We start from the raw sequence: 26,546 nt of genomic DNA, 5'->3' as shown, positions 1-26,546 counted from the left end.
GTGTGTGTGTGTGTGTGTGTGTGTGTGTGTGTGTGTGTGTGTGTGTGTGTGTGTGTGTGTGTGTGTGTGTGTGTGTGTGGGCGTGATCACAGTAGTCTTTAGAAGCTTTTCTTTGAAACCGGCTCAGAGCTCCCCTGCCTGGTCTAAGAGACCCACAGTTTAATTTAATAAACCTTCAAATAAAAGAACAAATCCTTCCTCCAGATGTGATTCACTTTTAAATAAAAACGGTAAAATCCTCCGCTCAGTATTTAGAGATCGAATCATTGGCCAGCCAAATGATCGTTTGCAGTAAAACTTCAATCATATCTGATTTCACAGTTTCGGCGCGACAGTAGAATAGAAATGGAAGCTTCCCATCGGCCTCGTGTGTGTGTGTGTGTGTGTGTGTGTGCGCACGCTGCTCTCATCTGACTGATCCGTGAGGCAGCGGTTTAAGAAGAAACAGGCGAGAGCGACCGTCATTCAAAGCTCTTTACATTCAGTATACTATAAGGTACGATGTGTCAAAGCTAAACTCCTTCAGCCGGGTTAAGGGAACGAGCAAAGAGGAGACAGGAAACACTGAGTGACACGTGAAGCAGGCGGAGCTACATTAGTGCTTCTCCGAGTGTGAGTGTGAGTGTGAGTGTGAGGGATTCAGACCCACACACACACACTCGGGTGGGAGGAAGGCCGTCTACACACTCCGGCTCCTCTCCTGCTAAGATTCCTTCAAACATTTTTCCTACAACATGAAGTGGCGGCGAGCGCAGAGCGGTTAAGGTTCACGTGGTTCCATCAGGCAACTCAAATGACGTGTTGGAGGCAAAGACGGTGCTTGCGGTGAAACTCGGTCCGAATGTGACTCCGTCCTGTGTGTGTGTGTGTGTGTGTGTGTGTGTGTGTGTGTGTGTGTGTGTGTGTGTGTGTGTGTGTGTGTGTGTGTGTGTGTGTGTGTCCACAGAGGAGACGCTCCAGGTGAATGGAAGCAGCGGTGAAAGCTCCTGGAGCCTAAAAGGAAGTGCTAGACATCTACATTAGAGGTCTGCACCACCTTCTGATGGAGTCCAGGAGCCTTCTGGAGCTCCTCAGGGACCAGGATCTCATACTGGACCCATAGAAACCTTTCAAAAGAACCCCAGAAGATCATATCGATTGCATCTTGGGTGAAAAGCAGCAGCTACCGAGGCTCGACCCTTCATCTAATCTAACATCTAAGCTGCTGGGACCTCACACAACATGGGGATGGAAAAGTGATCAACCGATGGAATGAACTTAACTTGTTAACGCATGATTGTGAGAAGAGAAGGTGGGTCGGTTGTGACGAGTGTTGAGTTACGGGGCACAGGGTGCTGGTCCTGTTCCATCCCCATATGCTCCCCTGAGACACACCGGCGCTCTGGGGTCCAACCTGCACCCCGGGGAGACGGGGTGAGACGGGGTGAGACGGGGTGAGACGGTCTGGAGGCGTCGGAAACTAGTAGGAGGAGATGTCGGAGGAGCTGCTGCTGTTGCTGGTGGTGGTCTGAGCCCTCTTGATGTACAGGTTGAGCAGTTTCATCTGTGGGTGGGTACAGCAGGGGGGGTCAAGGTGTGTGTGTGTGTGTGTGTGTGTGTGTGTGTGTGTGTGTGTGTGTGTGTGTGTGTGTGTGTACCTTGCTGCCGGTCAGCTGAGCCAGGTAGGGTTTCAGCTCCTCCCCGATCACAGAGTAGATGGCCACCAGGCAGAACACGCTGGCCTTCCTCACGCTGCTCTCCGTGTTGTCGTAGCCCTGCGAGGACAAAGACGGCCGTCAGATCGTTCTGGACGGAATCGTGCGGGACGCCAGACGCCGCCTTCCTCTTTCTTACCTGCAGGAGTCCAGGTATGATGTCGGGCAGCAGCTGGTGCAGCGGCTCCTTGGTGATGCGCTCGATGGCCCGCGTCTGCATCTTGATGGCGGCCAGGTTGATGGGGTAGTCGGCCGTCTGCACGATGGGGCAGAGCACCTTGATGCACTGCTCCGGGTGGATGGAGCTCGCCATGGTAGAGGCTGCCTCCTCCGCCGCACGCACCACCTTTGTCGGGCGAGAAGCGAAGGAGAATCGATGTTAAAACGACGCACAGACTTCCTGCGTGTGACTCGGGATGTGTTTCATCTTCATCCTCACCTCCTTGTGCGAGTCTTTGTGGGCCTCCAGCGCCTTCATGATGGTGAGCTCGGCGTAGTTCTTGAAGCGGGCCGGCTGGTTCCTCAGGATCTCCTTGAGGACGCGTAGTGACAGAGCTCGGATGGTGTGCTGAGGGGAGCGGCAGAGATTAAAGGAAGGAACCACGTAAGAGCACTAAAGTAAACCTGTGAGCGTCTGGCGTCCTTACGTCTTTGTCTCCCAGCGTCTCCAGCAGCAGCAGCAGCATGGTCTTGAAGTGCTCCTCCCAGATCACCAGGCTGTCCTCTCGTGCCACCTTCAGCAGCTCCAGCAGCGTGCCGCGCCGCTCCTCCGGCCCGCGCTCGCCCGCCTGGCCCTGGGACATCTCCTTCAGCAGCTCGCCCACCAGCTCCAGCTGCTCGGCCGGAGCCGCTGTGACCCCGGACAGAGGGCAAAGGTCAACACACAGACCAACGCAGCAGAATGCCACCTTTATAAAAGCGTGGTTACCTGGGAAGCTCTTTGGGTTCTGGATCTTGTTCTCTCCACAGTCTTGTCGGCGACCTGAAGAGCATAAAGAGAGAAGTCTAAATGGAACGCCCTGAGACACCACAGGGAGTCCACAGGACCCTGAGGTTCCTCCCTCACCGTCTCGCAGCTGCTCCACCGTGTCCTCGTACAGCGCCCCCTTCAGGGAGGCTTTGTCCAGCGTGCTGATGCTGTCCGTGTAGTTGTACGGGTTGTAGTCACGGAAACGCGGGCCGGCGAAGGAGCGCGGGGAAGGCGTGTTCAGCAGCGACGTCTTGTTGTCCAGGGCCGTGCGTCCGCCCTCCAACACATCACCGGCGGGCCGCGGATCAGAGTCTGACGACGCCCCGATCCCAGACTGGAAGGACAGCAGGCATGTTGCTTAACATCAGCAAACACCGTCTGGTATCAGGTTTCACTTTATAGACGAGTTTAACAACTTCAACTACACTTTAACTTCTCCTGTGTCTGCAAACACACAGAACCTAAGCTCCTCCATGTTGCTTCCTGTGCTTTGGTCCAAGTCTCCTCACCGTCTTGCCGTCTCGACGCAGCGGCTCCATCAGGTCTTCTTGGCTGCGGAAGCTGAAGTTCTGGATGGCCTCAGTGACGCCGCGCAGGGAGCTGTAGATCTCCTCCGAGTTCAGGTTCTCGCTGTCGTACTCCATCATGCTGCAGGAGGGGAAACAGGATGTTCACGACGGATTGAATCAACAACAAGGACAGAGGAGAGCAACTCAAAGCAGAGGGTCATGGGGGGGGGGGGGGGGGGGACTCTGGTTGGACCTGAATGAAGAGCAGTTGTGGATTCTGTGCTGGAAGAATCCAGATCCATCTATGAAGCTCAATGAGGCTCAATAAAATGATTCAGCTATTTTGAATTCTAAAAGAGTAAAAAAGGAAAAAACCTTCCCAGACTTGATGACATCATTAAGTTGAAGAATCCTCAACAAAAAGCAAATAAGTGGAGAATAAAAACTCAGATTGTAATGAATGTGTCTTTGTTCCATCCCTTTCCTGCATTATTGCACAATCACATCGATGAGGAGGAGGAGAGAGATATGACTTCACTGCTTGAGTTCAGACTGGGACACAGACGGGATCATCACAGGTGCAGAGCCGTGCAGGCAGACAGATCGACACGGGGGAGAGACAAGCGGGCCGGTCGCACACAGAGACACACACTGACACACTTTCTGTTACTTTGCATTTCTGCCACATTAAGCCCAAGGAGAAACCAGACGGATGTAGTTGGGACAGTTTGAGCTGATGGAGGCACAAACGGCTCGGCCAAGCAGACGTTAGGACGTTTACAGTACAGAGAGAAACACCAGGAGCTCTCTGAGATCAGCTGATGTCCCGCAACATCAGAGGGAGTTTGGAAGAATTACTAAACCTGAGAGCTCGAGTTCTTCTCTGTACCGTAAAGAAAACACCTTAACAGGGGGAGGAAGAGGGGGGCAGGGTTACCTGGGTGAGTAAGCTCTCCGCAGGGCCTTGAGGGAGGAGGAGTGGGGGAGAGGGGAGGGAAAGGGGGGAGGGGGAGGAGGAGGAGGAGGAGGAGGGTGCTTGGAGAGCCCGTCGGCACTCCAGCCCCAGAGCCGGCTGCCACCGGCCCGAGAGGGGAGGGAAGGGGGAGGAGGAGGAGGAGGAGGAGGAGGAAGAGGAGGAGGAGGAAGGTGGCCCCAGACAGAGGAGAATACAAAGTGTGAGAAAAGGAGAAGGAGAAGCTGGGAGCTCAGTGTTAGTAGGAGGAAACCATCAGACCTCACATCCGTCTACACTTCATTATGATGTCACTTCACTTTACTGTGAAACTGATAACAAAGTCAAACACACTTCCATCCTGTGACCATATAAGAGCAAACTGTATTATAACACAAACCAGAGCCATGATTGCAATTTCCGTGCTTGAAGAACGATAGAAATGAGGGTAGAATGATGATGAAGATGACTTTGGATCAAATAGGACCTTGTTCAGATTGTTGCCGCAGGCGACATTTCTATCGGACAAAACGCAGAACTGCAGTCTGACCCTGCTGCCACCTGTTTCAGACGTGCGTACCTGGGGGACAGTCCTCCGTGGGAGCAGTTGGTGGGCGAGGTGAGCGGGCTGCCGCGGCTGCCGGGCTGGCGAGGAGCCGTCCGGCCCGCCGAGTTACTGGGAGACGCCTGAGGGACCACAAGAGACGGACAACTTCATCTACCCGCACCGAGTGAAGACCCCGGGGTTAGGTTCAGATGTGTGTGTGTGCGTGTTACCATGCCGACGCTGATGCTGGTGTTCCTCAGGTGGTTGTGCAGCAGCTTGGTGGTGCCGTCCTGGAAGGTTTTGGGCAGCGCTCCCAGCAGCATGGTGAACTCTGGAGTGTTCAGCTCAAACAGGGCGATCAGAACCACCTGAGCAGCCTGGACACACACACACACACACACACAGACACACACATCAGACTCCAGTCCTCTGCTGCTCACTCGTATGTGTATTATGGGAGCATAATAATAAGCACATCAGCTAAAATCTCCTGTTTGGATCATGCAGCAGCTCCATAACATCATTACGTCATCGTTAGTCAAACACTGGGAATTCCTTTCATCAAACCAATCAAATCACCAAGCGGACAAATCAAAGCATAGGTGCACGACTCATGCACGACCCCGACGGAGAAGAAAGAGCATTTCAGTTTACGATCAGGATCATCTCAGGGGTTAAAGGTCGACAGGCGTAAGCAGCAGTTTGTGCCCCTGCAGTGTGTGAAGCTAAACCTGCTGTCAGGACAACCAGGTTCTGTCCTCTGGAACAGGAAATGGAAACGTTTATGACCTCCGTCAAGGTTCAGCAGGGTAAAAGAGATCTGTGTAGTTTGATGACCTTGGCAGAGGTCAAAGAGCTCTAATGAGTGACGAGTCCTCTTCAATTCTTCTCATGTGAGTATTTGACTCTCATGTAACCATGTTAGGTTGGACTGTAGTCGTTCATTCAGCTGTGAGTCCTGCAGCAGCAGTTAGTCTCCATGTTCATGGGCAGCAGTTACGTTTTCACTCAGTAAGAACATTCTGGCCTTCAGGCTGAAAGCTGAATCCAGCATGAGCCGGGTTAGAGCAGCATAAAGGGGGAGGAGTCATGCTGTCTCTACCTGCTTACACCTCTCCTCCAGGTTGGCCTCCCCGGGCAGAGAGGCCACCGTGCTGGGTCGCCCAGAGAAATCCTCCCCAGCCCAATTCTGGAGGGTCTGGGCGTTTCAGGGGAACGGAGAAACGGAAGTGGGAAAAAAATCAAAAGGAAAAGAACAGAAAGCAGAACAGGACTCAAACACAAAAATGGCATTTAACCTCTTAAACTCTGCAAATGCTGTTTTAAGCCACAGGACCTGCACAGCCTGGAGTTTAAGAGGTTAAAGGGGGAAACAAATGATAAAGGAAACAGTTTCCTGTCACAGACCCGCCTACTGACCTTCCTGACGTCGGAGCTTTTGGGCTCCGTCGTCCAGGTGATGATGCGCGACACGGCGAGGCGCGTCTCGCTGGAGTTGGAGAAGTCTCCCGGGTCCATCTGCCTGGCCAAGGCCTCGATGTAGCGGAGGATGGCCACCTTCACCTTGAGGTTGGGCGTCTGGGTCTGATCCACGATGAACCGCATCAGGATGTTGAACTGCTGCTCGAACGGGAAGGAGTCCCTTCAGAGAGAGGACAGGGATCAGGCACAGGGGCAGAGACGGACGCACACACAGACCTTTCAGGTGAGGCTGCGCCCGCTGTCTGACCTGGTGACGTCCAAAGCCTTCTGGACTTTGGCCTGGACGGAGCCCAGCAGGTCGGCGCCCATCTTCTTCAGCAGCTGAGTGAGCAGGACGAAGAGCCAGTCCTGAAGGTCCTCTCTGTGCAGGGTTATGAAGTCCACCAGAGTCTCCAGGAACATACTGAAGACCTGACAGAGAGAGAGAGGAGGAGAGAGAGAGAGAAAGATGATGAAGAGAGGGGGAGTAGGCCACAGGAAAGCAAAAGGCAAGGAGGGGAGTGAACAAGGGAGTGACTCAGGGAGGTGTTAGAATGAGAGCAGACAGACTGAACACTTACTCTCTGATGGTGGTGTTAGAGTCCACAGCAACCAAGACGCATGCAATGAAAAACAAACACTCCAGTTAGTTGTAGTCTTTCATTAGCAGACAGCAGGCTGAGCTCTCCTTCCTGCTGCTCCACCTCCACCCAGAAGGCTTCAGCTGGAGGTCAGGTGCTGGGTGTTTCAGTCTCGACAGTCAAATCCTTCCAGTACTATTCTATTTACGGTCAACCAGTAAGAAATGCAGGCTTTACCTTGCTGTGTGGGTCTGCAAACATCCTGGTGAAGATCTCACAGAGCCTCTTCAGCTCCACACGACTGTGATGGACAGAAAGCTCAATCACCTGAACCAGTCATGACACCAGAAGCTTCAAACCATCAGACCTCTGACCCGCTCTCACCTGAGCATCCTCTGGCTCTTCAGCAGGTTCTGCAGGCCCAGGAGTCCCTCCTTTCGCTCAGACCAGTTGGCGCTGGCGCAGTGGTTCAGCACCTCGGCCACATCCTCCGTCTGCCTCAGGTAGTGCGGTGCCATGCCGCCGTTACGCGAGCTGTAGGAGCGCTCCGAGCAGGCGCTGGAGGCGTCACTGTTGGCATCGTCGTCAGAGTACATTCCCGGCGACTCAAACCTGCGTCTGGCCGGCCTCCGCTAAGTGAAACAAAGACCAGAAGAGGTGAGGGGGGGTGTGAGACAGGGAGAGGACAGCGGCACCAGCTGTCTGTTTGTTTGCAGAGGAGCTAAGGCTACCATGCAGCTAAAGGACAGCAGCCATGTAGAGGCACGCAGCATGACTCTACATGGATGAACAACATGCAGTGTGAATGAATGGAGTTATATTAGGATGATGGACACTACAGATTATTCACTTCCTCAGGCAGTAAGCAACGTCTTGACTTCAAGGGGAGACAAGACAAAAAGGTTTGAAGAGCAGATGATCCAAACTACTGTGGCTCAGCTTTGTTTGTGCAGGACGCCACGACAGAGAGACGTCAGCTCTGATCCTGTGTGACCGCACAAAGCACTTATTCTGAGTTTGGCTATGAACTAAACTACGTCTCTATGATGTTAAATGTAGATGCACAGGCTCTGCATGCAGTGGCAGGATGGGTGAACTCTAAAGTAGATCAGGTACCTTACTCCTCGAATCTCCTAAGAGCTGAAATTTACCAAAAAGAGCAAAAAGGAGGACATTACATTAACAAATCACATTCACGCACTTAGTGACTCTTAGAGAGACGATGTCATTATCCAGACTTTAACACTCTGAAGTCAACAATCTGCACTTTAGTCTGAACAGCTCTAACACATTTGGAATCTATAAACAAGGCCCTAAATATGTCGACTCAACATTCCTTCACCTTCACTTCCACTTGTAATTTGTTCAATTCAGGTTCTTTTCCTACAGCAGAATTGTCTCAAATGAAGCGCCTCGTCCTGGTGACTTCAGAGGGTTATGTGGTCACACTGACACTCCTTGTTCTATGGAGTGTGTGAGATGAAACATGACCTGGGCTCTCACCAAAGCATCGGCCACAGCCGCCTCCACCTCCGTGCCGGTGTTGAGGATTCTCATGGCGTTGACGGAGGCCGAGATGCGAGCCTGATGGGACAATCGGTCTGAAGGTGCAGGGGGATCAAAGAAAAGGGGAGAAATACTTCATTAGATCCATAATCCAGGGTAAGAACATCCACACTGACTGGTTGAAATGTTTGTGGGCGCTTTCAGCAGGATCCAACACAAAGCCAAATGAAGAAGAAATGTTTCAGATTGCAGAGTGAGTTTGTCCTGTTTTTGTCGAGTCAGCAGGTTGGGCGTCGTCTACACAACATTTCTTATAAGAAGATGACTTCATTACTGTTGTTTGACATGTCAGACCCCACTCAAAGCAGCTGGGTGGAGCTCAGCATGTCAGGAGAAGAACCACAACAAAGACAGAACACTTTAAAATAAAACAACAATACAATCAAATAAAAAGTGCAACTACAGCAACTAAAACTTAAACAAAGGCCAGCAAATATTTAACTGCCAGTCCAACAAAATCTGACATCACAGAGTGCATACAAGTGAAGGTAAAATAAGAATGAGTATGAAATGAAATAAAATAAGAAAAAGAGCCGGAAGCAAAACGATGACGTCACAGTTTCCTCTGAGCAGATTTCTCTTTGTGGTAAAGAAACAGTATCCATGGAGAACTGTGCATCATTGTGTGTGCAGGTGTGAATGATGTTTATTTGCCCGTTGAGTCTGACTGATGATGACTCTGCGGGGAGACGGACATGCAGGGAGCCGCTTCACTAAGCACCGCTACCGGGTGAGCCAGATAAGATGTCTAGAGTTCTATATGCTGCTGCTGAGCTCTCACAGACAGCTACGCTAAAGAAGTCTGAGTGTAAGGGTTAACAATAAACTTACTGATGATGCCACTCAAAGGTCTGCAGACTGAAGGATGATGAAGATTATCGCCTCTGCTTTGGATCTCCTGTCGCTCTTCTTCTATGCACAATTACTAAACTACAGGCAGTACCACCGCCACTAGACACCACTTCATCATCATAGGAAATCAAACTCTCACTGTGAAACTGTTCCAACACAGTTGTATAAAGCAGAAACTGAGTCTGCCTCTCTGACGCAGCGCTCACATCCAGCAGGTGTGTTTCCTGTGGTTTCAGCGGCTCTCTGTGTACTGAACGTGTGTGTGAGATCTGTTATCTGGCTCACAGAGTAAGTGGGCTTGGTGAAACCGCCTCACTGTTCACCTGAGTAGCACTCTGCAGAGGACAGGGCGCTGGTTGAACGGGAGTGACGGCGAGTCGCTGGAGGAAGAAGTCAAGGTAAGAGGTGACGCTCAACTTCAGTATTTGAGTGTCACACAGTGAATGTTAGAGTGAAAGGAAGACCAGAGACAGAACCGGACAGGAGAGCATTTACAGTATACACACACAGCATGCAGAGAATGAGGCTAGAGGCACACACACATATGGGAGATAAGAAGACTGAATACTTTATCATTATGGCACCTGTCAGTACGTTTTTACTTTTGTGCCAGCAAATCTGGGAACCAAGGAACCGGCAGCAGATAACATCTTAAAAGACTGATGTCTTGATTTCTATCTCCATGTATGAACTTGAGTCAAGCACAGCCTGAGGTTTGGGGGTGTTTGGCACCGTACTCACCCAGGGGGGAGAATCCCCGGGCGGGGCTGGTGTCTCGGCTGCTCTCGCGACTGGTTTCGCGGCTGCAGCCTTGACTCATACTTGGTCGGGGGATTCGGCTTCGGGCTGACGGGGGGGACGAGGCGGCGGGAGAGAGAAAGAGAGAGAGAGAGAGAGCAAGAGAGAGAGAGAGAAAGAGGGAGCAGTGCGGGGAGGAGAGTTTTAGCTTGTAGCACATCCAGCCAGACATGGACACACTGTAGGAATGGTTAGTTAGCCAGGAGAGAAGGGACAACCAGACAGACTTAGGCAGGCAATTTGCAGAGAGATTAACATGAGGAAGAAGACAAGGAAACGGGAATATTGCTGCCTGGTGGTGTGTGTGTGTGTGTGTAGTGTGTTGACTTAAATCGGAATAAGTCACCAGGGAGAAGAAACGCAGTCAGACTGAGTCATCTTAGCTGCTTGATTCATGACTTTGTGGATTCTGACACACCAGTGGTCGCTCTAATCTGGAGCTCTGTGGGTAAAATACCCTCACCCGTGCCTGATCTGGTGGGGCTGGTTTCCCGGCTGCAGCCCTGGCTGCGGGGGCCCCGGGGCCGGCTCTTGTCGCCCAGGCCACTGGTGGTGCTGCTGGCGACTGCGGCGGCGGCGGTGCCCATGGTGGGCCGGGGGATCCTGCCGTAGGTGGAGCCCAGCAGTCTGCCTGGAGAACCTGAGCGGCTGCCGGCTGAGAGAGAGAAAGCAGAGTCTCCTGTAACTCTGCATGATGTCATTGGCTTTAACACTACTAAGGAGCACTGATTGGGATAAATGCTATAACATTAGATGTCCTTATTAACTATGAAGGCTAAGAAACTCACGCTGGGACTGTGAGACAACTTTCCCTCGGCTCCGCCCCCGGCTGTCAGTCACAGACGGGCTGTTTCCTGAACTCTGTCTCCTGGTTCGCACGCGGCCTGAGGGCGAGACGCAGGAACGGATAGGAGAGGGAGAGAGAGAGAGGGTGAGGGACATCTTCGTATCGATATCACAGCTGAGTCACACGGCACACACACAGCTTGCTGCAACACATTTCCTAAACTTATGTCATGCAAAAAAGAATTGTGAGGAGGAGAAATCTGAGAACTGAAACAGGTGAGGATAAGAACTCATAAGGAGGCGTGTCCTGTCCCAATCAGACTGCACTGGGCTGTCCTTCCATCCGCAACACGGGAGACAAGAGGGCAGGTTAAAGCAAAGGTTTGGTCAAATCCACAATCTGGAGCTCAAAAGCCAAAATCCCTCCCCTCGTGTGTTCCCACCCCTCACATGGACGGACAGCTTCTCAGCTCCAGGAGGAAGGGTACAGTGCACCATGCGTACACAGAGCATGCAGATACATTTCCATCACAGACGACCACCATTGCACCACTGATGGGGGTAGAACACACACCTAGGTGGTTTATGGAGGGGGATCGTTCCCCTGTCCACATATGGAAAACACACACAGCTTACCGTCTGCATTCACAGACCACGTGGCGTCTGAGAGAGAGAGAGGCCCACACGGTGCGGGGGTGGGGGGGGGCGAGCCCAGGAGAGATACAACAGGGGATCAAGAGGTTAGCTTTAGATGAGCGAGACCAAGAGGTGAACTGAACGCACACGCGGTCACGTGGATCCAACTACATCTTCACTCCACCTGTTATCTTAGGATGTGACCGCATGTTTCCAGCACAACCTCACAAAGCAAAGGACAAACATCTCAACTATGAACTTTCTATGAATTTCTGTTATCAGTAAGACAATAATACAAATAATATAAATAATATTACTCATACTAATGCAGCCAGTCGGAGCAGGGAACAAACTGGAGTACTGTGACCAACATAAAAGAGAAATACAAACAAACAGTCCCACAGACATTACGTCCTTGGTGGATGTAATGACACACATGAGGGAGTGTGTGTTACCTAGAGAAGCATAGGATCCAGGGGGCAGAGCCGAAGCAGAGCTAAAGGGGGAGGCTGAGGAGGGCACGGCAGAGGACACGGGAGGCATTCGGGTGCGGGAGGTTGCGTTGGCCGCCGCGTTAACGTCCACGTCGCTGCGTGAGCGCTGCAGAGAAGCTGGCGTGGAGGCCGAGGCGGGAACCCTGCTGGCCTGCGAGGGTTTGGCTTGAAGCAACAAGGACCAACAAAGACATTCAGTATCGTCGTCTAGGGCAAGAGTGCAGTGTTCTTTTTACAAACTGAGCCTACTCAAGACTTTCACTGATGTATGCAGCGTGGAAGGGTTTTTACAAAGACTAATAAATAATAATGAATAAATGTGGCATGCAGAGAATGTGTGAGAAATAGAAGCAGTGTGTCCTTACATCTGCTCGAGCCTCCAACGGAGCTTTTCACAGAGAGCGGTCGGCTGAGGAGGAAAGAAGCACTTGGTGATATTCTGTGTGTGTGTGTGTGTGTGTGTGTGTGTGTGTGTGTGTGTGTGTGTGTGTGTGTGTGTGTGTGTGTGTGTGTGTGTGTGTGTGTGTGTGTGTGTATAAAGTACATGTCATTATCAGACATATAGTGTGTGTTCATTTTGAGGTACAGACTGACGGCTCCATTCAAGTCTCCAGTAAAAATAAATCAATAAATAAATCAATCAAAGTGGAGTCGGGGTGTGTGTGTGTGTGTGTGTCTCACTTGAGGCTCTCCTGGGAAGAGGAGGAGGAGCGATCGGACACAGGCAGCGACATCACACTGTCCCCGCTCCTCAGGTGAGCCTGCAGGGCCTTCTGATAGGACGACTCCAGGCCCTGGAACAGCTGCTCGGCCTCGCGGCTGAAGTGTGCGTGGTAAGCCCAGTAACACCTGTGAAGGCAGAGGGTCCAGCTGGTTATGACTGTTCACTCAGTCGTGACTCTGAGCGGAAATAAAGGTTTGTCACTTACTTTCTGGCCACAGATCGAGCCTCTGCATCTGCATCGTGGATCCCTTTCTTTATGGTCTCCATCAGAACGGTGCCATGTCTAGAGGAGAGAGGAGTAGTGGAGTAAACTGGTGTGTGTCACTATGGAGTCATTCTGCTTCAATTGAGCAATGAGAATGAATTAATAATGTCTTCTTTTAGCCACTAAACAGTGAACACACTCAATAGTGGTCTATGGTGTCAACAGTGAATGATTCAAAGGGTTCAGGTTTGTTTGTAAAGATGGCCGAGCTACACGGCGTTCAAAAACTGATTGAAGATAATCATCGTCACATATTGGTCTCAAAGTTTCAAATCTTTATACACCTGCTTTAAAGTAACTAAACTATTGAAGACAAAGGAAGCAGTTTTGACACACACACACACACACACACACACACACACACACACACACACACACACACACACACACACACACACACACACACACACACACACACACACACACACACACACACACACACACACACACACACACACACACACACACACACACACACACACACACACACACACACGTTCAGCTGGACCGATCGATGAGAACCCGAACTGTCCCCTGGTACGGGCGGGTCAGGTCGGGTTTCTCCCCGGCGGCTGAGCAGGAAGCAGCCAGGCGGAAACACAATGAGGCTTTTAGGGGCAGACAGAGATCCCCTTGGCATCGCCATGGAAACTGCTGAGCTAGACCTTGACAGGGGCGGTTTCACATTTCCCCGACAAGAGCCCATGGCAGGACTGGGAGGCCCCGTTTAGTGTGTTCTACTCTCCACAGCATGCTGGTTGATGTGAGTTGGCGCAGCCCTGCTCACCTCTCCAGAGAGCCGGTGGGCCACTCCTGCAGCAGCCGCTCCAGGAACTCAAAACACCGCCTGGAGGAAGAACACACAGAGTTATGGCTCAGTCTGAACAATCTGTCTTCATGAAACCAACACTTGGATGTAACAGGCCTGTGGTGGTTTGTTGTCTGTTTTTCATCGTGGACATCTGGATGCTTAATGACAGCTGGTTTGATCAGATATTGAATCATGGGTCACTCTGTTGTAATATGCAAGCTGACAAACAATATCCTCGCTCCAAGCTACGACCGCTCCTCCTCCGCTACAGTGCAGACGCATGCTCTCTTGCTCTCTGCTTTGCTCTCTGCTCTGCTCTCTGCTTTGCTCTCTCTTTTGCCTTCATTTCACAGCTCTCAGGGCGTTTCTCTTGGCTGTTTTCACTTCATTACCTGGATCTGAGCTGTGGTTCTCTAAGAACTGAATCACATGAAGTACATGGATTGTATTTTATGATATGTATGTTTTTTTGTGTGGGTTGAACAACAAGATGCCGACAACTGAAGCTTTCCACCTGCTGCCTTCTTAAATGATGTTTGTCTTTGTGCTGTGAATCCTAGTGTTATTGGATCTTAGTGTTCAAAGCCACAGAAATATAGAAACAAACTAAATATGTGATACTTCACCTTCTGACAGCCACAGACTTGGAGGCACAGTTGCTGGTGATGACGGGGATGAGTCGTGGGTAGTGTGTGTGCTGCAAAACACAGGACACTGTTGTGAAAACCATGTCCAAACAACACTGTAAGACTGAGTTTGAACTAGAAAGTGCACTGAACATCCATCTTCCTCAAAAACAAATGACAGAGTTACTCTGATGATGAGGCGGATGGCAGCCACGCCAGATGTGGCCATGATTTTGGCACTATTGGGAACCAGGTTAAGGAGGATGGGCATCACGGCCTCGGCTGCGTGGTCGAACCGGCTGCCGAGCAGAGACGACAGGTAGCTGGAGACGGGAGGGACACAGACAGATATTCAGCCGGCATTATGAACAAGAAACATTACAACAAACACTTCTCTTCTATGGAAAGGTGAACTCTGTGATGATGGTGGTCTTACCCCAGAGTGATGCAGGCCTCTCTCACCACCTGAGAGCGCAGGTCCTTGGCAGAGAGTTTGAACGAAGCCTCCATGAGCCGCAGCTGCTGAGGAAAGCAATCGAACTCCGTGGCACCGGCCAGGAGCAAAGAACGCATCTTCTTCAGCTGGAAGAACAAGAGAAGAGGGGAGAAACGCAACTGAATCGACAGAGAACTGAGAGTCCTCTTCCTCCTTGGCATCTTTATCTACCAGCTGACATACGTCATAGATTGCCATGAAAGCTGCTGCTACACAAAAGCACAACTGAAACACACTGGTTGCTGGAGTTAAAGCCCCCATTTCTGTGTCAGGACATTGTGATATCTTACAGCAGCCACTCGGAGCTCCCAGTCTCGCTTGTCATCTGACAGCACGTCTCTGATCTTGGCCATGGCCTCTTCCACCTCTCTGTTTGAGTAGATCTAGAGGGAGAGGGGGTGGGGGGGGGCAGCGTGGGATCAGACAGGAAGCAAAAATGGGCGTTCAAAGTGAGAACAGTGTTTTGATGAAACCAAATCCTCTCAGATATTCTTCCTGCCCTGCTGGAGTTGAGCAGAACCTCCCACCTGCATAGTAGGCACATCCTCAAAGGCATGGATGAAGTCTTCCTCATCCACAGCGCCGGCACTGGACCCATCCCGCCCTGAAGACAGAACCACAACCAAAATGATCGTCACAATAGGAAGGTTTTGTTTTATCTTTCCTGATGATGTCACTGACTGAGCACTGCAGCTGAAGTGTGAAAGAACAGAAAACTATTATGAACTAATGAAAGACTTTCAGGGACGTATGTGAGGACTTCATTACGTCAGTCTGAAGCTGTGATGTAAAGTTAAGCCTCAGTCAGTGCAGGTATGACCTTTAACACCAAACACACAGCTGGAAGTGTGGGGCTCTGACCTGCGGACTTGGCGCTGGAGGCGGAGCCGGTCCGTCGAAATGAAGCCATGCTCACCACCTTCCGCCCGGACACCGAGGCTCCTTTGGACGAGGACGTGGAGCGGCCGCCATCCACTGAGTCATCGTCCTCGAAGTTCTTATCTGGAGGTGGAGAGAGAAGGGGGGGGCGGGGTTAACAGAAGGGTCTTTGACACGTCCACACAGAGAGACAAAGACAATGCCACTGTGGAGAATCCCAGCAATGCAAAGCAGGCGGGGAAGCCTCCTACATCATGGAAACACGTCGTCATCATGCCACAGAGGGGAAATTGTTTTGATTGCGCAACACAAGTTCAACCTTTACACACTCCCTTCCTTCATTTGTTGCCAATAGCAGCTGATCTGAGAGCCCAACATGCACACAGGAACCACGAGTCAGAAGAGGAGTTTCACATCTACAGGCACAGAATTTGACTTAAGACTTCAAAAATTATTTGACTTTACTGAATGTTGAGAAAGTCAAACACTGGATTACTCTTCAGCCTTCATCACATCGTGGACATTAAACAGCTCCTGTCCTCAGCTATAAGGTGCATGAATAAATAAGAGCCCGGGGAAATCTCCTCCATTCTGAGCCTCACGTGAGTCTGCTCAGCAAAGGAATCTGCTCAGCCAGCAATCAATCCTCTTTCATTATTCAGAGTACACACATACACACACACACACACAACACACACAACACACACACACGAGCAGGGCCCAGCCATCTATCATGTGCCATCAGGTTGCAGTTCCCTCCACCCTGCAGTATCAAAGCGTGGTGCAACACCTCTCAATATCAACACAAGGTGAGTGTTTGTGCAGGGAAACACACCACACACACTCTCCATCATCCACACAGGAAGACCAACAGGACACTCGTGCTTAGTGTAGGACGAGCTTAAAGCTGTCCAAGTCTTCAGTGTGTAGTATGAAGGTAAACACTTTGATGAATGGGACTGTAGCCTTGACAACGTTGTCTCCAGGATCAATAAAGTTTGTTCTATCTTAGATTGACTGAGAGGTCACACATTTACTGAGCTATTACAAATCAATAAGCCGTATGTTCAGCCTTGTATCTGATTACAATATTTTGGTACTTAAATAGTTAAATTAAATAGTTATAGAACTTGTAGGACTCTACACACCTGCACCTGTCTCACTGACACTAACTCGTATGTTTCTCTCACTCTCAGCAGGTCTGTGTGCATTCATACACATCGTTCTCTTTCATCCTGAACTCCACCGCAGACAGACGCCGTCCAACAGGTTCCTGTCCTCTGCACGCAGGACAGACATGAGAGCTGCATCACATCCTTCATACACACACCACTGAAGTTTGTGGTCAGAGAGAGAGACACACGCACACGCACACACACACACACACACACACACACACACACACACACACGCACGCACGCACACACGCACGCACACACACACACACACACACACACACACACACACACACGCACGCACGCACACACGCACGCACACACGCACACACGCACACACGCACACACACACGCCATTAATCCCAAAATGAAGAGATCATTTCCTGTCACCTGAGTTTGTCACCGCTTACACACTGTGGCTCATAGATAACAGCCTGTAAACTGTAGATGCATGACTTCACCGCTTTGTAGAGAACAAAAACATTCACTACTTAAACTCTCCTCTCATAAACAACCACTTAGCCTGACTGAAGACATTTAGCTGGCTGCTTCCACATGCTCTTCCTGCTCTACAGTGCAGAACCAATCGCAGTCACTCTCAGACGGGACTAATAGCCAACCACAAACACACAATGAGACAGGAAATAAGACAACTTCTGGGTGAAGGCAGACATTCATCCCCCTGGTTTAAGCATCACAAGACAAATGTAAGCAGATGTGTGTGTGTCTGTGCTGTGACACGTGCATCCAGAGGAGACGGCAGCAGCAGCAGCAGCAGCGGCGGCTTACAGGAGCAAATCCTCTGGCAGACCAGCTTCCTCAGCATGCCGGCAGACAGAGAGCCAGACAGACAGACAGACAGAGAGACAGTCAGGTGGTCCTCCCGTCCTCCCAGCTCCTCACATATTTCCTGGGGGGGCTGCCGGCTAGGTTCATCCCGGCTGAGCGTGGAAACGAGGAGAGGAAGGAGAGGAGAGGAGTGGAGCCACTCCCTCTGCTGACAGAGACGACCGCACGTGCCTCAGATGCTCCTCAGGGTCGACGCGATCAGCACCTTACTCTCTGAATCTTCATCCCCCCCCGCCCACACACACACAGCCCTACACATCTGTCCTCTAGTCCAATTCAACATGCACACACACACACGCGCTCGCTCACAGAGACACATGCACTGTCCTCCTCTGTCTGTGATGCAGAGAGGAGCAGCGTGACATATCAGGGCTGGGCTGGGGGAAGAGGAGGGGAGGGGACAGAGACGATATGATGAAAGCAAACAGGAGGAGGAGGAGGAGGGGGCGTTGTGGAGCCTACCAATAGGAGGGGACGAAGAGGCACTAGGTTTGGAGGTGGAGCATGTGGGCGGAGTCAGAGATGAGGGACCGCTCGTGGCATTGTGACTCAGGAGAGGGGGAGGAGAGAGAGAAGGCAGGGATGAGGAGAGGAGCCTCTGTGATTGGCTCAGCCTTCATCACTGAAGGATTCCTACAAATAATCAAAGACGCCTGTCAGATACTGCTCTTCCATGACTCGTCATATTCCCCAGTTCCATTTCTAAGTTTCACTGAGACCTTGGAAAGCTGTGGTTTGCCACACACACACACACACACACACACACACACACACACACACACACACACACACACACACACACACACACACACACACACACACACACACACACACACACACACACACACACACACACACACACACACACACAGTTAATGCAGTAGCACTCTGCAGGCACAAGATGGCAGCATAACCACTCCAACGGGCAAATCTGGCTGCTGCACACTCTCAACATGGCTGATAAAAGGTGAGGCACTCAAGAGGCCACAGCAGGAGGAGACAGGGGAGTGTGAGAGAGCAAGTGAGAGGAGGAGCTCCCATCAGGAAGCAGGAGAAACTCCACCTGGAGCTGTGGCTCCATGCTGTCAGCTCCAGGATGTTTGGGACTCAAACAGCAGCTACAATCAGACATGGAACTCCAAGATGAACTCCACACTGATGTGATCAAAGCTCCAGAGATGATTCCCACTTAGCTTGCAGAAGAAAGGAAACACGCCTGGAGTTCCTTGACTGAACTTCACAATCAGCTGGAACTAAAGTGGGAGGAACTCTCCCACCAGGCCTTCAATCACTGAGCAGCAACTGCAAGAATCTTAAATTACATGAGACACTTGAGCAAACAGCAGCAGCTGGAGAACATGGAGGATAATACTCAACCATTTCCTGCATTGCAATAGACCTCCAACGCCAGCAGGGGCTGATAACATTAGGCTGGCCAACAACTCCCATAATGCCATGCAGAATACAAGGTGACACATAGCGGCGATGTCACTGATGGACCCAGGCGCTCTTTTCTCAAACTCCTCAGTTTGGCACCAGGTTGAAACATAAACAAATAAATATCAACTTAGCAGTTGAAAAGATAATTTGTCAGATGAGCGTGTTACTTTTCTTCTTTGTCTCCCAGCGGTCAGAAGGCATTTGTGTTTTTATCAAACCAGTAAAGTTTGGAAGGATCAGGATTCCTTTAAACTCTGGCTGTGCCTGCAGCGTTGTTGTTGCTCAGTTGGAGTTGCTGCAGCGTGTTCATTATTCAAGAGGGTGCTCGTGGTGCAACTTAAGTCCTGCTGGCTGGTCCCTCAGGTACCTGTCCTCAACCCCCCCCCCCCACACACACTCACCTCCCTGCAGGACCTCCTGGAGCCGTGGACGTCACACAGCCGGACTGCAGCTTTGCAGGAATTCACCAGCAAAATGATGACAATGTTGTTATCAACAACACCACAGCAGCAACAACACATCCCTGAGCTGCAGTCCCTGTGTTTATGCTAGTTAACCATCAGGCTCTGCTCTTCTCCATCAAAAAGACTCATAAGCAGGCAAATACTCTCTAGGAATCGCATGATAAGATAAATGCATTTATTTACCTCTGCAACTTTCCTGCCCTCATGTTAGCTTCTACTGTGCTGATGGATGTGCTGGAGTTCTGATCCTGATCCTGTCGCACTCAAATGTGCATCGACTTCCTCCCCCTCCCCTCCAAGCAGATCTTGTGACTGTAGGGATGACAGCTGACACGCCTCCTTCTCCTCCTCCTCCAAAATAAGAGTCCCAGTTCATTGTGTTTACTTGTTTTCTAAGCTTCTGTCCCTTCTGTTCCTTGTCAGCCTCTCTTCCTGGCTCTTTTTTCTGATTCTCAGCATCTTGGTTCTTTAGCCTCCTAATTTCTCAATGAATTCATGTTCTACTGTTCCCTGTGAGCTCATTTCAGAGCGACAGCAGCCTCTACGTCTGCTTTAGAACTGTGCAGCATTGATCAGATCAATACTGATTATGCCCTGGTTAATCAGTGCACCAGCACCAACATACATGCATATCTAAGGTAACAGGGGGGAGGGGGGAGTAAACTACAACGGTCTGGTGTCCTTATGTCCAAATTAGCCCGCTGACAAATTAGGATTGTTTTCCCAAAGGACTGCGGTCTTGTCTCTCTTCTCTTACTTGGGGGCCCCTGGAGATGAAAGCCGAGTCTTGTGACCACGGTAATGGGGCCTGTCAGCTGTAGATTTAAATCCAGGGTGCGTTCAAAAGAAAAGGCCGGCAGCGTTATTGTCAGCCCAGGTCTCAGGGCCAGGTCTCAGGGAATGCATGACATTTATAAACGCAGAGAGGTTGTAAGGTTTTACAGGATACAAATCTTCCATTTCAAGACATCAAAATCTGAACCAACCCAGGGTTCAAACTGAATATGAGGCTCAAACACACTTACTGGAGGGGACAGACATGGAGACCAGATCACATCTACCTATGTGTGGACTGCACTGCTATTCAAATAACAATGACATAACAAAGGACTTCAGGGACATCCGGAATGCAAAGAAGAGGAGCTACATTCTACTATAATCCCTCTACACTTCTCCTCTTCATATTAGAGAATAAAGCAACAGTAACGTGACCCACTTCCCCCCGGGGATCAATAAAGTCTTTCGTACTGTGACTCAGATAAATCCAGCTGAAGAGTTCTGCAGCCTTTCCAAACCTTTCTGCCGGGTCACGTTTCCCACTGGCCTCCTGCGGCACAAAGACTCGGGCTCGGGTTGCTGTTGCCCCAGTGAAAGGCGGTGAACACGCCCCGCTGGTGCCACCGATGGAAACCAACACGAGGCCTCCACCGCTCAGGGAGGTCACTGGGAGGCAAAGCACTGCTGACACTCTGACGAGCCTCTAACCGGGTTTGAACTCTACAGGCATGCTGGCTGTTTGACTTTACTTCCTGTTTTCCTTTACTAGCTCGGGAACAACTAGAGTCAAGACAAACAAAAAGGCCACAGCACTGTTGCAGATAATATTAGAGTTTGACCTCTGACCTAAAGCAGCACTGATCAACAGCACACAGGCAGAGACAGCAGACATGATCTTACCTGACAGAGGGGACAGGACCATGTTCCCCGACCGCTGGACTTCATCAAATCTACTGAAGATGACGTTGAGCCTGGGGAAGAGCGGGAGCAGCAGATTAGCAGTGGCTCATGTTGTTCTTATCAAAACCAGCGGGGGGGGGGGGGGCTGGGTGCTGGTGTCTTTGGGCCTGCACTCACTGAAAGCAGCTCATTTCACACAGCGGCTCTCCAGGGAGCAGATTAAATAGGCCGACAGAATATCTGCCACATCCAGAAACACACAGTGACACCAGATGGAACAGAACAAAACACTAATAAGCCCAAATGGAAGTTAACACCCAAAACAGCTTTACAATCATCTTAGCCAATCACAGAACCCCAGCACCGGCCCAGATGCATGTGAACCCACCGGGACTGAGGCAGACCCTTCTTCCCCAGGTCCATCCTCACACGCTCCCCAACATGGCGGTAGATCTCTATGAGGCAGTTCATGGCTCCATCACGAACCTACATGTCAACAACAAAGACAGAACAGAAACACACATTTTCAGTGTGTGTGTGTGTGTGTGTGTGTGTGTGTGTGTGTGTGTGTGTGTGTGTGTGTGTGTGTGTGTGTGTGTGTGTGTGTGTGTGTGTGTGTGTGTGTGTGTGTGTGTGTGTGTGTGTGTGTGTGTGTGTGTGTGTGTGCGTGTGTGTGTGTCTGTGTGTGTGTCTGTGTGTGTGTGTGTGTCGGTGTCGGTGTCGGTGTCTGTGTCTGTTTGCAGGAAGGTCATGGGCTCGGCTTCCTGTTCAAGGCAGGAAGTCTGATTCCGGTGATGATAGCCAATGTCCCTCTTAATGAAGAGCAACGTAAAATGAGCAAAAGGCTCATAACAAATGATTTTAACCTTTAATCTGTGCTTTGTTGTTCAAAATTTACCTTTTCTTTCATCTTTGGCAACAAGAGTAAAGTAAATATCCATCCTCAGGACAAACGTATCTTAACCAGATTCCTGTTTTCTCACTCTAAACCATGTGCAGGAGTGAATAAGTGGAGCTTGATTGCGTACCTGACTTGTGGGATCTCCGAGGAGGTTACAGATGTGAGGAACAATTTTACTGAGCGTCAGGCTTTGAGACCCAAACCTGGAAATAGAGAAACACACAGCAACTAGGTCAGACAAACCATCAAACCTTTGAAAGACACAACCTAAACTGAGGTCTATTCAGTATCGCTGTAAAGACTGAATCCTCTGGTGCTAATATGTTGGCTTTTGATTGTAGGAAAACTTACACATTTAAGGTGGAGATGAGGCAAAGGCAGAGTCCTTCCCTGGTCCTGTTGTTCTTGTGCTTGAAGCCTCCTATTATTCGCTCCCACACATACTGAAAAAGAACAAATCCACCATTCACAACATGCTTACTGCACCTAAGCCACATAATGGGACGGAAAACCCTGGAGGCTGCTCTCCCAAACACAACCTGCTGTGGGTGTGTGTGTGTGTGTGTGTGTCCACCTGTGGATTAGCAGCCTGGTCCATGATCTTCAGCAACAGTGCTTGGTCCTGGTCGCGAACTTGGTCCTTGGCGTCTCCTAAGCGATCGATCAGGCTCGGCAGGACTGGAGGCGAGAGGACGTGCAAAACATATTTAGAAACCACAACATCAGTCACTTCAGAAGCTGAAAATAACACAATAACAATGTTCTGTTGATCAAAAGAAGCAGCAAGCAGATGTTACATTTGTCTGTGGTCTGAAGTACGGACATCTGCTAAGGCTAAGAATAATACAAAGGTAGAATAATGTACAAAGGTCCTAAAATAACAGATTCTCTTGAATAAATTAAATTCTAAATGTACGTATTAAAACGTGTTAAACTGTTGGTAGTAACTAGTGTCAGTAAGTAATTATATTAAGATATATTTCCTCCTTAAATGTACACATTAGATTTATTAACACATCAGATTTATTAAATGTTTGCTTTCAGGACTGAGAGATGCTGAGGGATGTTGTGCCATAGCTCACCGGTGCCAACCTGAGTCCTGAACCTGTCCTGCTGTCGGCTGACCAGAGCCGACAGGATGTCCATGCCCAGCAGAACCACCTGACACAGCAAAAACAAACACAAACTCAACAAACAGGCCCGGGGACATGAACCGCAATCATCACAAAAGACGCTTGGAAAACAAATTGCCGTGCAACGAGTATCTAAGAAAAAAACCCAATTGGTTTGAATGGAGGCTGCAAAGGATTATGGGTAATCTCAGACTTTCATCTTTTCCATACATACAAACACAATGGAATCTATATAAAATGGTTGGATCTGATTCATTCTGTGTCTAGCTGCCTGATGACTCACTGTGTGTGTGAAAGCAGTGACTCTGATCTGAACCCTGAGTGAAGGTGGCGTTTACATGTTACTAGGCTCCATCAGCAGCACAGCTCTGTAACTTTCCTTGTCATGGGGTGGTTTGGGAAACTCAATGAACGTGTAGTGAGAGCTTCCCTGCTGACACCATACCAACACATAAGCATCACCTGAGCTCTGAGTTCAGGCTATGGTGCAATTTTTGGAAACACTCTCAAAAGCGGGAGCGTTAGTTAGTAAGAAATAATAATGCATGTGCCTGCTCTTCGCTACCATCTGCTGGCAACCTCCTGGCACTACAACATTTGAGAGAAGGCCACATGATAAAATTCAACAAATACTGGATTACTGAAGGCAACACTAAGATTGACTTTGGAGAGGAAGTGAAATCTGATATTAGCTTTGACATTAGTAGCAGTGACCATTACACAATGTTCTCCAAGATTCCTGTGACCCTGAGCTGTTATTTGAGTCAGAACACATGCAGTGCTTTAGTTTGAACACAAATATTCATCGTTGGAAGTAACAGTCAACTGGAGATGTAATGATTACTACAAAAACTGTAGTAACTATTAAAACTGAGAGTAAATGTGTCATCAAGTCACTTCTACAGTACATGGGTGGTTTGGAGATGTTCAGGGATATTTTGCAGTCCAGTTTCTTGCTGCTGAGGCTGTAAGAGCCGACCTCACCATCAATCACTGAGCCTCGGCCACAAAGGTGTTTGTATTTGCAGAGAGCTAAACAGCCTTTAATTTATGTGACAGAACAGAGGCCTGCTTACTGCCGTCCAATCAATTAACAAGCGCCATTAGACTAACAGCATGGGAGCCTACTCCCTCCCTCCCACTCACACACACACACGCAGACAGAGGAGCTAAAAGCTACAGGCAGACCCATTTCCACAAACAAGAGATTGTAAATGGTCAAACTCCACACTGGTGTATTTCTTTGCAGCTCGATCTTTCAGCTGCGTTTCTTCTTCACGGCGTGTCTCTGTGTGGCGAGCACAGAGGAGCTGAAACTGGGCTAATGGTGCTGATAAATTAAGCTCACAGTCCCTGTCTCGTTCACATGGGAGCCTCGTCCCCATTTCAGCCCACGAGAATCACTGGAAACTGGAAGAGGCTGTTTCCAGGGCGGCACAGGACAGGAAGCAGCCATAAGAGGGGCAGCGTTGTTGTGTGTCTACATATAGTATCAAAGCATTTAAACCAAACAGGTTTGCCCACTTTACTTATGAATTAACCCAATAATTATGAGAACAGTAGACTGTAACTTTGCCATGCAGACATTACAGTGGTCTTTATGTTGATGTATGAACCTATGACTTAATGGAGAAGCACCTGCATGCACCCCCGGTTTCAGGGTTGGGACTGGACCCTCAGGAGCAGGGGTCTTCAAATCTGTCCTCTGTAAACCAGTCCTGCAGCTTTTATATCTTACTTTATACTTAAACGCTTTCACTAGGTATTCCATGCTGCAACTGGGAACCTGGGATATAAACTGAACATGGCTTTGGGCTCAAGGACTGGGAGACCCTTTCACTGGGGGGACCTGGAAGACTAAGGGTGGCACTTGAGCCCCCAAATCAGAACACAGCCTCACCTTAAAATTGCTGGCGTTGACCCAGGAGCTGGCCACAGCCTCTACCATCCTGTCCAGCATGGTTTGGTCCTGTTCCAGATCTGGGGACTTCTCCTGGTCGAGGATTTGCTCGATGAGCTCCTGGCCTACCTGCAGCCTCTTCCCCAGGTCTTTATGCATCACCTGCTCCAGTAAATACTCCATGCTGACCTCAACCATGGCTACAGCCCGAGACAGCGAAGCCTCGGAGCCGTGACACACTTTCAGAGAGACCCGAGTCCTTTGGTTGTGTTGAGCAGGACCCTCGGAGCGGACCGGGCCTGCAGAATAACACCTGGTCCCCTTTTGTACACCTCAGAAGCAGCTAGTGTTGATGAATGAGCCGCATCACACCCAGCTGAGGAGCTCTGCACAGGGAGCGGGCTTCATGATCCCATTTCCTCCCTCCGTGGGTTTAAGTTACTGTAACTACAAAAATCAATAAGACAAAAAGCAAAGTTAACGATGAGCTGCTGCGAGTTCACTTACACAGATTGAGAGTTTAAGACAATGTTACCGATAATGTACAATAAAGTACAAGCCGGTCACTTTGACATGAACATTCCGCTAACTAATGTTAAAAAATTAAGCTTTAGGAAATACAAATACAGCACCAAGTTTTGCAAACCAATCATTGAATAACTTACATTAGCAGGGTGGTTAAAGCGGGTGAAATGTAAATAATAAAACATATTAACAAATGTTACGCTCTGACGTTAGCCCGCATCCTGCTAGCACGGCAGCTAACACTAGCCAGTATCGGGCTAATAACACTACAAAATACATTTAAGCTAATGTTAGCTAAGCGAGCCAAGTTAGCTCGTAAACTGCGGCTCCGGGCAGCAATGTTCGCTCCCGCGGCGGCCGGTGACGTTACAAACCTGTCAGTAACTGTTTCATTTATGACTTATTAATGAGGTGACCGGCTAAAGATTGTAAAAGACGCACCGCAGCGGCTGCTTTCCTTTCCAAGAAAAAGTCAAAGAGGCGCTGCTGCTTCTGGCCACAAACTACTGCGAGTTAGCCCGCAAGTCTTTGAGTCGCCTAGGGAAACATTGGCTACTTGCGGTAACAAACTTGTTTAATGCCCACAAGCCTCCGTTGGATGATAATAACTTACTTATTGTACTTAAACAATATAGAATTCATTTTACCATAATAAATCATAACGTGTCCCATGATGGATGCCGTAGAGCCCGTTGTTTAAGATAACGCGCCCCAGCGACATCTACCGGCCGGACTGAGGAACAACAACTCCATCTATTTTTCAATACAACTCAAATTTGTAAAACTGGAAAGTATTAGTACATCAAACTCCTTCAACTGAACTAACGAGGAGCAA

General features: G+C 49.7%; 1 protein-coding gene and 1 non-coding gene across 8 annotated transcripts; one reads left to right on the top strand and one right to left on the bottom strand.

Annotated features, from left to right (window-relative positions):
• LOC143002341 (CLIP-associating protein 1-B-like) lies at nt 1-26,417 on the bottom strand. Of its 7 annotated transcripts, none has more exons than XM_076152385.1 (38): nt 26,359-26,417; nt 25,187-25,633; nt 23,236-23,314; nt 22,728-22,831; nt 22,505-22,596; nt 22,281-22,356; nt 21,641-21,738; nt 21,253-21,323; nt 15,630-15,770; nt 15,296-15,372; nt 15,059-15,151; nt 14,709-14,854; nt 14,460-14,595; nt 14,273-14,343; nt 13,623-13,682; nt 12,776-12,853; nt 12,528-12,695; nt 12,212-12,255; nt 11,808-12,011; nt 10,719-10,814; nt 10,394-10,585; nt 8,218-8,315; nt 7,831-7,854; nt 7,099-7,346; nt 6,952-7,015; nt 6,402-6,565; nt 6,092-6,314; nt 5,775-5,870; nt 4,903-5,049; nt 4,706-4,812; nt 3,174-3,312; nt 2,761-2,998; nt 2,623-2,676; nt 2,342-2,544; nt 2,134-2,262; nt 1,834-2,040; nt 1,638-1,754; nt 1-1,543 (listed from the first exon to the last, which is right to left on the bottom strand). In XM_076152385.1, exons 2-38 carry the CDS (start codon nt 25,382-25,384, stop codon nt 1,460-1,462), a joined length of 4,566 nt encoding a protein of 1,521 aa, XP_076008500.1. In that variant the 5' UTR covers nt 25,385-25,633; nt 26,359-26,417; the 3' UTR covers nt 1-1,459. The 7 variants fall into 7 exon arrangements, with proteins under 7 accessions (XP_076008500.1, XP_076008499.1, XP_076008501.1 ...); XM_076152384.1 differs by lacking the exon at nt 26,359-26,417 and adding an exon at nt 26,153-26,333; XM_076152386.1 differs by lacking the exon at nt 26,359-26,417 and adding an exon at nt 25,852-26,142.
• Nucleotides 23,660-23,788, top strand: LOC143002441 (U4atac minor spliceosomal RNA). Its single transcript, XR_012963794.1, has one exon. It is a non-coding gene; the product is annotated as a U4atac minor spliceosomal RNA (small nuclear RNA).
• Nucleotides 26,418-26,546: the final 129 nt, after the last annotated feature.

Source organism: Genypterus blacodes, unplaced genomic scaffold (assembly GCF_046128005.1).
Source record: "Genypterus blacodes isolate CSIRO-AG114 ecotype Tasmania unplaced genomic scaffold, CSIRO-AGI_Gbla_v1 ptg000056l_1, whole genome shotgun sequence".
In the NCBI taxonomy this organism is placed as follows: domain Eukaryota; kingdom Metazoa; phylum Chordata; class Actinopteri; order Ophidiiformes; family Ophidiidae; genus Genypterus; species Genypterus blacodes.
The sequence above is the reverse complement of the archived record's forward strand: the minus strand, read 5'-3'. Positions and strand labels throughout refer to the sequence as shown.